Source organism: Odontesthes bonariensis, chromosome 14, assembly GCF_027942865.1.
Source record: "Odontesthes bonariensis isolate fOdoBon6 chromosome 14, fOdoBon6.hap1, whole genome shotgun sequence".
NCBI classification, from domain to species: domain Eukaryota; kingdom Metazoa; phylum Chordata; class Actinopteri; order Atheriniformes; family Atherinopsidae; genus Odontesthes; species Odontesthes bonariensis.
In genome coordinates, this window is record NC_134519.1 from 11,737,816 (window position 1) to 11,747,429 (window position 9,614).

General features: G+C 40.2%; 1 protein-coding gene across 1 annotated transcript; it reads left to right on the top strand.

Annotated features, from left to right (window-relative positions):
* Window positions 1-2,317: 2,317 nt before the first annotated feature.
* dnajb4 (DnaJ heat shock protein family (Hsp40) member B4) lies at window positions 2,318-8,938 on the top strand. The gene is made up of 3 exons (XM_075482869.1): window positions 2,318-2,700; window positions 4,619-5,199; window positions 7,280-8,938. The coding sequence occupies exons 1-3, from the start codon at window positions 2,490-2,492 to the stop codon at window positions 7,508-7,510; spliced, it is 1,023 nt and encodes a 340-aa protein (XP_075338984.1). The 5' UTR covers window positions 2,318-2,489; the 3' UTR covers window positions 7,511-8,938.
* The last annotated feature ends 676 nt before the right edge of the window (window positions 8,939-9,614 follow it).

Genomic DNA, 9,614 nt, shown 5'->3' on the forward strand with positions numbered 1-9,614 from the left:
AGAGAAGCCACCATGATAATCAGTTGTCTCCTGTGTCCCCTGGTGTTCATAGACTCATTGTGATGACGATGACGAGAGAATGAACTTCGTGAATGCCTGTACAATTCGAGGTATCTGCACTAAACGTAGGCTTTAATATTATATAATATTATATTTAATATTTAATTTGTAGGCTTTAATGGCCACTGATTTACTGTGTAATAATGCATATCAGTCTTAAATTTATTTACTCTTCGTAGCATCCAATGTTTACATGTGTTTCTATGTTTTTTTTGCAGTTTGACTAGTTTTATACTATTATATGAAAAAAATAAAGATGTAGCATGTGCAAACTCAGACATACGAACACACAAAAGATGAACAAACAGGGAAAACATAAAGATATAGAAGTGAAAGGGCAAAGCAGGTGGAATATATACACATAAATAGATGCTATGTGATGTACGTATGTGATGTAAATGTTTGGTGACAGCTCCCTGATAAAATGTGATGCAACATCCAGCATGTGAATGAATAACTGTCACATCTGTTTTTGTTGTGGTTTCGGATTGTTTTGTGTAAAATAAAGAGGAAATGAAGACAAATTCACACATTTTCAGGTACCTCACTTGTGTTAATCTCAAATGAAATATGTGAAATTTTATCATGCCCACGTTTCCCTGTTTCTGAACTGTCAATAGTTTGTTGTTTTACTTTAAAAATGATATACTGTAATGTTGTATGTGTATTGTTTGTAATTGCTTCTGACTTGAGCTGCTGCTACTGTCTTGGCCAGAAAAGGAGATTTTAAATCTTTGTGAGTCTCATCTCCTGGTAAAATAAAGGTTAAAGAAATTAGATGATATCAAATAAACACAGATTTCTGGGGTTATATCACATGTTAAACACGTTTTGCATTCACTCAATTCACATATCGTTGAATGGAAGCTATACTTTTGTCTGTGTATCTTCTGTGTTAATGAAACTGAGAGGTGGAGGTGGAGGGAGGGCGTCGGGTGTCAGTTTTCCGAGATGACGTCATCCAAATAAACCACCGCGAGCAGGACTTTTTTGTTCACCTCTCACCTGGACGATGTGTAAAGGACCCATATATAGTGAATGACGGACCTCAGCATTTGCTTTCTAGAAAGAGCCGCTGGATTCCTGCTCGTACACCGTCAAGCTGGACTGAACCGAACCGAACCGGAAACTGGCTGTCAAAATAAAAGCGACGTGTTCCGTGAAATGTTCTCCCAAAATGCTCTAAAAATGCTCAAAGTTAAACAGGGCAACAAAAAATATTCTATGTGAACGAATTCACTCATGTATTATCCAGTTGTTTAAACACACAAAGATTAAGAAATAAAAATAAAAAATAAAATGTTTTAATGTTTTTTTCCAAGCTTTAAATGGAAGAAATAGCGTACTTGGAATTTTTTATTTGGACAATTTTCAGAGTGACGTAACATTTTTTTCAACTTTAACACTAACCTATGAATGAGAAAAGGCACCTAGCTCAAGAGATGAATCAGTGTTGTGTCCACACAAAACAGACAATTTAGCAAAGAATCGATTCTAAACTGGCAGACTACTAGCAGTCTGTTGCAAAGACACATATTTTGTTCACATTTATTTAGATTCATCATTGAAAAATGTTAAAGATAACCCAATTTGCCAGACAATGCATAGTCTGTTTACACTAACAAGGTGATCCCCAAAGAGCAATTAGCTGAAAACTTGTAGTGTGTCCTTAAAAGATTTGAGGAAACAAAAGAAGAAGTTTCAGGCTTAAAAAAACTTTCTACAGCAGATGAACAGGATCTGAAAGTGATGTCCTTCAGAAACAGGAAAAAATCCAGCAAAGACCTGACACAGGAGCTGAGAGATGCATTTGGACCTTCAGCTGATCTGCTGTTGGCCCAAGCCTCATCAGAAATGGGCTCCATGGAAGGGTGGCTGTCAAGAAGCCGTTCTTAAGGAAGGGAAACAGGGAGAAAAGGCTGAGCTGTGCCAAAGGACACAAGAAGTGGGCTGAAAATCAGTGGCAGCAGGTCTGATGGAGGGATGAATCCTCCCCAGAGCCCGGAGCTCAACATTACTGAAGCAGTGTGGGATCATGTTGGCAGAGAACGGAATCACTGGATGTTTTGATACATATACATTTAGGAGGAAATCATCCATCTGAGGAATAATCTGATGTCAAACACACCGGAAGCAGAGTGATGACTGCTTGTGACTTGACTTTGGCGCTGTGGATGCAGGGGAGGGAGCTGCGGCTATTTAAAGAGGGTCATCCAGTCCCAGATAAATAACAGAGGGTCCTCGGCGTTGACTAACAACCTCCAAATGGTCCTCATCCTGCAGCCCGTATCTATCTGCAGCTACTTATTGTTGATCAGTTTGCTGTGACAACCATCCGTCGACCAGATCCCAGATCCAGCAGCTCTTTTATTTTTTATTTTAGTGTCTTTTCTCTCTCTCTCTCTCTCTCTCTGCCATTTCTGAGGATAATGGGTAAGGATTATTACAAGACGCTGGGTATCTCTAAAGGAGCCTCTGAGGAGGATATAAAGAAAGCTTACAGAAAACAAGCGCTGAAATGGCATCCGGACAAAAACAAGTCTGCAGCCGCCGAGGAGAAATTTAAGGAAATCGCCGAGGCATATGAAGTCCTGAGTGATCCGAAGAAAAGGGAAATATATGATCAGTTTGGAGAAGAAGGTAACGTGGATTTCTTTTTATCGCTGTCATATGCCGTGTTGCCTGTTTGGAGCGGCTCTTTATCGGCACTCCCGTTATACTTCCCCCTGTAAAGCTTGATGGCTGGGTGTGAAATACAACTGGTTTTAATTCAAGTCACACACTGCAACCAGCAAACCAGAAGGCCCAGAAAACAGCTGTTCAGCAGATCATAGGCCCACAGCTCTGTGCATCTTATTGTAAGGATTAGCCTATTATATCATTTTCTGTTCTGACATAAGATCCTTTTAAAAAAAAGAAAAAAAAAGACAAATCAGTTTCCACAGCAGATTTTCACTCAGAGATGCGTTATAGTGTGTCAAAAAGAATGTATTTGAATCATTTAACAGCCTCACTGTAAAATATGTATCAGCTGAGTTGTGTGTGGACATAAATTTTCAGCCCAGATGGCTATGGGTGGAACCCATTTTCAGCAAACTGACTCGGTTTCCCCAAAAAAAAGGCTTAGTGTGTGTGTGAGTGTGAAAGGGTGTGAAGTGTAAGTAAATAGCTTTAAGTAAAACCCAAACCTTTGTGCTTTTATGGCCTAAAAACAAGTAAGATTGGAGAATCTAATGGGTCCTAATTTGTGGTTAGATGCATTTTGTTGGACTTAACCCATCACATGAGTGAGACGATGACTTTATCAAGGACTTAAAGTTGCTTTTCCTGTATTAAAGGTCCCACTTTATACCCCTTTTTAAGAAGGTTAAATCTAATTAAAGCCTGGTGCCCCTTTTTCTTGCATGGATGAAGACACAGTGGTCATTTAGTCCCTCATCTAGGATGTTTGGGGCCATTAGGATAGCTAGAAAAGAGGTACATACCCGACTTGCAAGAAAGTAAAATGGAGGGGATGTCCAAATGGTACGACCAAGGGGAGGAATTGGGCTCAGGCATGTTTTGAAGGCAAAATTCAGCCATAAGCGCGACAGATGGCTCGGTCTATCTTGCCTGGACGCCCCAGGTTTCCAGCTCTTTGCCACACTGACTGTTTTAGAGGATGTGGCTTTAAAACAGAAAAACAGCAGCATCACACTCTCGTGTCTGGAAGAGCGCTGTCCCTTTCCACCTGTTGCCACGGTTACTCACGCTCCTAATGTGTCAAATTTAGGGTGATATGATGGCACCAGAGAGGCTCTGAAGACTCATGAATTTACTGAAACAAAGAGTCCTTTCCAGTACTTAATATCAAACTTTTTATATCTATAGATGGTGCAGGTACTGTTGAATGGAGCCCACTACTTTCCTCCTCCATTAGTCTACATACAGTGGACTAATGACTGAACTGGCTCTAGTTCATGCCTAAAACAGGCCAGTAAACATTTTTAAGATCAAACCAAGAAATAGGAAGTTAATTCTATCACATGATTTGTTCTAATAGATAAGACTTTTAAAAATCAAATCAATAATTATGTATTTCCTCTGCTGATAGAGTTTTGAACATTTCCCTTCAGTTTTAGTTTTTTTCCCAAATATATGATGCCAAAGATTGCTACAGTATTAAAAACCGAGTTGCTGGTTCACATGGCTAAATTAATTTAAATCAAGGTGAATTTTATCACAGCATCAAGCTGCAGCTGACATTGTTGTTCAGATCAGGCCATAACGTATAAAAAAGAAAACAATATGGCCACCAAATCATACACTGTTCAAGTTAACATATTTGCTTTTGACACTTTGAAAACCTGAAGATTCAGTTTACATAGATTTAAAGACAAGAAAAACTGGCAAATAATCTCATTTGAGAAGCTGGAACCTTTTAGTCTGCAAAATGAGTATCAGGCTTAATGCCATTCCTCTTGACAGGAGTATGTATCTCTGTTGTCAAAGAGGACCTACTTTGAGATGTAAATGATGACGTTGTTAGGATTGATTAATCATTTCTGTTGCCCACCAGGTCTCAAAGGTGGAAGCGGGCCCACTGCTGATGGACAAGGCCCCACCTTCACCTACACCTTCCACGGGGATCCTCATGCCACCTTTGCTACTTTCTTTGGGGGTTCCAATCCCTTCGAGATGTTCTTTGGGCGTAAAGCGAATGGGCGAGACGACGAGGACATGGAGGTGGATGGAAACGACCCCTTCGGCTCGTTCTCCGGCTTCAACATGAATGGCTTCCCTCGGGACGGCAACATTGGCCTCGGCGGGCAGCAGCGCCGGAAGCAGGACCCGGCCATCATCCATGAACTGAGGGTCACCCTGGAGGAGGTCTTTCACGGCTGCTCCAAGAGGATGAAAATCTCTCGCAAAAGGCTGAATCCAGATGGCAGGACCATGCGCACGGAGGACAAGATTCTCACTATCGAGATCAAGCGGGGATGGAAAGAGGGAACCAAGATCACTTTTCCACGGGAAGGAGACGAGTCGCCCAACACCATTCCTGCTGACATTATTTTCGTCATCAAGGACAAACCTCACCCTCACTTCAGGCGGGAAGGCTCCAACATTGTGTATGCAGTTCGTGTGAGCTTGAGACAGGTGAGGCTCTTTCTATTTTGGAGTGTTGTAGTATTAATAGAGGCTGATAGATGGATTAGTCACACACAGTAGTGTCCAAACAAGTTAACATTTGAGCTTTAAAGCTCTGCGGCTCAAACTCCGAGAAGCCTGGTTTCAATCAATAACTGAAGGTAGGCCTTTAAACCCTGGCACACTGAATGGGAACTGTACCGAGCCACTTATGTAATCTAGATAATCGGCATTGAAAAATAGGAACTGTATCACAGCGATGGCAGAGAGGCGGCGACCACCCACGTGCACGCAGGGCAAGATTCAATTTTATGGTTCCTTCCACTCTCTCCAACTCTGAGTGATAAAACTCACTGGATCAACTTATCTGATCATTGTTTGCAAGTAACAACTTATCAGCTGAGCATGAAGTGATTCATGCAGAGAAATGACATTTTATCTCAGATTATTTCCAAATCTCAGCCACGTCTCAGCTCTTTAGTCCTATCAGAACAAGATAACAGATCATCGCCTCCTTACATGATCTTAAACATTACGTAAATAAAACCTCAAACAACACTAGAGATATTACACTGTGTCATTGTTTATTTAACAGGAAATCAGAGTATAAGTAGCTGCCAGGTGCTGCTAATTTAATGCTTGTGATTAATTGACGATAAGCAAGTGTAAGCACCTCTATAAAAACAGAAATTTGGTCATAATGCACTGTCTGAAAAAGGAAAGAATCAAGATGTTGTTTGGCCCAGACCAAGTCCAGACTTCAGTCTGACTGAAATGCTGCGGTGGGACTTTCAGAGAGCTGTGCATAAACAAACACAGTAAGGATGCTTTAATGCTGCAAGGGAGAGTAGAGCAAAATGAATGAACTATTAACTAAATTTTTGGCTTAGTTTTGTGAAATAAATAATGGCACAGTGTGATATGTTGTGTGCTGTTGTTCATTTGAGGTTTTATTACCTCATCTGAAGACTTGGTAAGAACCAGATTATTTCTTGCAAAGTCCCGATACATTAAACCCTAAAACTGAAGTAGGGCTTACTTTCTTTTTCATGAATACAAATATACGTATATGTTCATCAGCAGGAGAGTTATAAATCAGTATGGCTTTGGGTCGCGGTAATTTGAAAAGATTAGTTTTCCAAAGCTTTCCACCACGTCTAACAGGATGACAAAAGAATGACAGAAATGAACAGAAGAAGATCGAGAAGCTTTTGTTTGTCAGAATAGTTTAACAATGAGCTCAGTGTTCATTTATCTTTGTTGCTATGTTGTTGTGTAATATAAAATAAAAGGATAACTCAGAAATCTAACTCGTGTCAAACATCTTCTCGATAAGTAGGAGTAGGGCATTTATAGCTGAAGAAGGGGGATTCAGATTCATCTCTTGTAACAACTGGTTTTCTACAAATTAGAGCATCTGATAATTAGGCAACAACAAAATAACTACAAATGCTGTTCTGAGATATTGGACCGAGTCTGTTTCAGCTCCAGCTCAATACGAGTGTTTGTTATTATTCAATTACCAGAGATCTGCTGAGACAGTTGATGATTATAGGTGTAAAAACTGTCGGCTGAACCATAATAAGCCTCAGTGACAATTCAGTGTCCCTGTTTGTGCAGAGGAAGCAGGCGGCTGAAATTATATGCTGTTGAAAATGATTTAATTTTTATTATCACATATGAAGTCTTTTGTTTTGTTTACACTTGCCTACAAACCAACATAATATACATGTTTCCAAGTGTGGTACGTTCATCTACAGTAGTGATGCTGTGAGAAAGAAAGGACACAGTTTATGTTGTGCCTCATTTCTGCTGCATTAAATTTGGTTCAGTGACGTCAAAGAGTGCAGGTAGTTATAGCAGAGAAAGATAGTTTATTAAATCTCCCTTTGGCCTCACAGGGTTGCTCATTTTGGTCTCATGCTTGTGAGGGTTTCTGAGTGTATTCTGAGACAGAAAAGAACGTGTATTTCTGTGTTTAATCTCAGCCAACGAACAGATTCACGTGTTATTCTAACCTGCAGTGAATCATGTGTGGGTTGCTCCTCACCTGCTGATCCTCACTGACGTCTTATCGCTGTCTTTGCAGTCTCTGTGTGGCTGCTCGGTCACCGTGTCGACGATAGACGGGAAGACGTGCAACATGAAGGTCACGGACGTCATCAAGCCAGGCATGAGAAGAACTGTGGCCGGACAGGGGCTCCCCTTCCCCAAAAACCCCGAGCAGAGAGGAGATCTGGTGGTGGAGTTTGACGTGAACTTTCCCGACATGTTGCCTGGCAACGCCAAGGACGTCCTTAAACGGCATTTACCTGCTTAGGACAAAGGACTGAACGAGCGTGGGGGGCATGAGAGCGCTGACCCTCGAAAAGAGACACTCTGACACAAGGACAGCTCTGACGGTTTACAGACGGACCCCCAACTGATGAATGTGCAATTTCTATTTTTCAGCTATTTGTTGTTTTTATAGATATCGTGCATGCTGCCGAGCTGAAACAAGTGCCAGTGACAGACTGCTTGGAGTGTTATGTTAAAGTACAAACACTTTTTGTAAGTGGCTCTCTGCCACGGGCATTTGATCTTTTTGTTGGTTGGAACTCTTTGGCTGCCAAAGCAATCCCAGTGATCCTGTTAGAAACTTTAGTGCCAAACAGAACGTCGTCTTTCTCTCATTTAGATCCAACAGGATTCATAACTTTCACGATTCAGCACTTTTAAAACCGTCTCTCGTGGGGTTTTTTTTCGTCAAGCTTTAAATCAGAGACTTTCTGTTTGTGTGCAAGTCTTTCAAGAAGAAAGAGGCTGAATGAACTTACATTGTGCAATGCGTGCATTTTACACGTCAAGACTTGAATTTTGAAATAAATATTTACCACATGAAATTATCTTGAGCCGTTTCAGTCAGAAGAGACATTCAAATGATCCTCTTCCATGAAATGTTTCATTGATAATCGGTATAAATGTGCTAATATTACGAAAATTAGGATTATTAGTTGCCTGTGTGGCAAGATGATAAAAATAGGGTATTTTTCAAGCCCAGCAAATGAAATGAAGCTATATTTTGAGAATGAAATGTGAATATTTTGTTGATGTAAAACATATACGGTTACATTTCTGATGTGCAAAGATCAAAATTAAAAATATCTCGACTGAATGTAATGTTACAAGTTGCTAATGGCAAAAGTATGAATGTGTAAATATAGCCATCTGGTCTCAGCTGCTCAATTTCAGCTGCCAACATCAGAGGCCTTTATGCTTTCCCACCAGGGGACGCCACCTTACTCATCAAGACTCAGGGGCCCACAAAAGGGGAGGCTTTAACGGTGTCAATAGAGGAGGCTAAACCCATCTTTCTTTTTGTTTGTCTATCCATCTCTGAGGGAGGTTGTGGAGTGGTGCACTAATTAATCCTCTTGCAAGCAAATATTTGGATCAAATGTTGCATCTGTCTCTGAAATACTTCTTGTGTGTACATCAGAATGAGTCAAAAGATTTGTGCAAATGCTGAGTCACTATCAACCGGGGAGGCTGGAGTGTAAACACACCTGCTCAGTGTGGGAGCTTTCCAGCCGGCAAGCCTCTCTGTACAATAGCAACTGATCCGAAACCAGATATTTACGCATTTCTAATCATAGTTTCTGTCAGTGTGTTGTGAAAAAAATGAATTAATGTAATTTATCTATTCCAGAATGCGTTATGTGCGGTAAACAGCTATGACCACAATATACCACAATGAGGAAAACCTTTACCTTTAATTAGTTTTTGAAATGGTTCTTCAAAGCTTGTTTTAAAAAGCATCACATTCAGAACTCGACACGTTTTTTGTCATGTCTTGTATTTTTATTTTTATTCAGGTAGCTGAAAAGATAAATATGCATGTCATACAAAATGAACCCCTTTAACAACACGTCAATAAAATAGTAGCGACAAAAACAAGCTTATACATGGAATAACTTCTAACTCACCCAATAGGAATCAGTATTTTGTGTTTTTATGCACAGGGGCTCCTACATTGAATTTAATCTCAATTATTTCATTAGGTAGGCAGAAACTAACAGGAAAGAGAGATAAATGTATGAATATGATAAGGTCATGTAACTTCTGAAAAGTGGCCACTGCATTAGCCAAGTTTATATGACAATACACACAGTTTCATCACTGAAATATCAGTGAAATATTGCAGAAAATTGAAAAATTGGAAAATTGAAAGTTGCTGCTTGGAGTTGTTCTATAACAAAATCTCTATAATTTACAATCATTTTTACTTTGAGGTTTGAAGAACATTTTTGGGCAGGTCCCATTAACCATTTCCTTGAATCTGTTTAATCTAACGTGATTAAAAATGCCTGACAAATTGTTTTAAGGTGATGTTCTCCCTGTGGTGGTGTACAGGTGCATTTGGGTGCCCTGCCCTCTCGATCTCG

Bases quoted from the DNA above. Each gene is read 5' to 3' on its own strand.
- dnajb4 (XM_075482869.1), top strand. From the start codon at position 2,490: ATGGGTAAGGATTATTACAAGACGCTGGGTATCTCTAAAGGAGCCTCT. The intron at 2,701-4,618 runs GTAACGTGGATT...GTTGCCCACCAG, and splicing joins TGATCAGTTTGGAGAAGAAG to GTCTCAAAGGTGGAAGCGGG. The intron at 5,200-7,279 runs GTGAGGCTCTTT...CTGTCTTTGCAG, and splicing joins TTCGTGTGAGCTTGAGACAG to TCTCTGTGTGGCTGCTCGGT.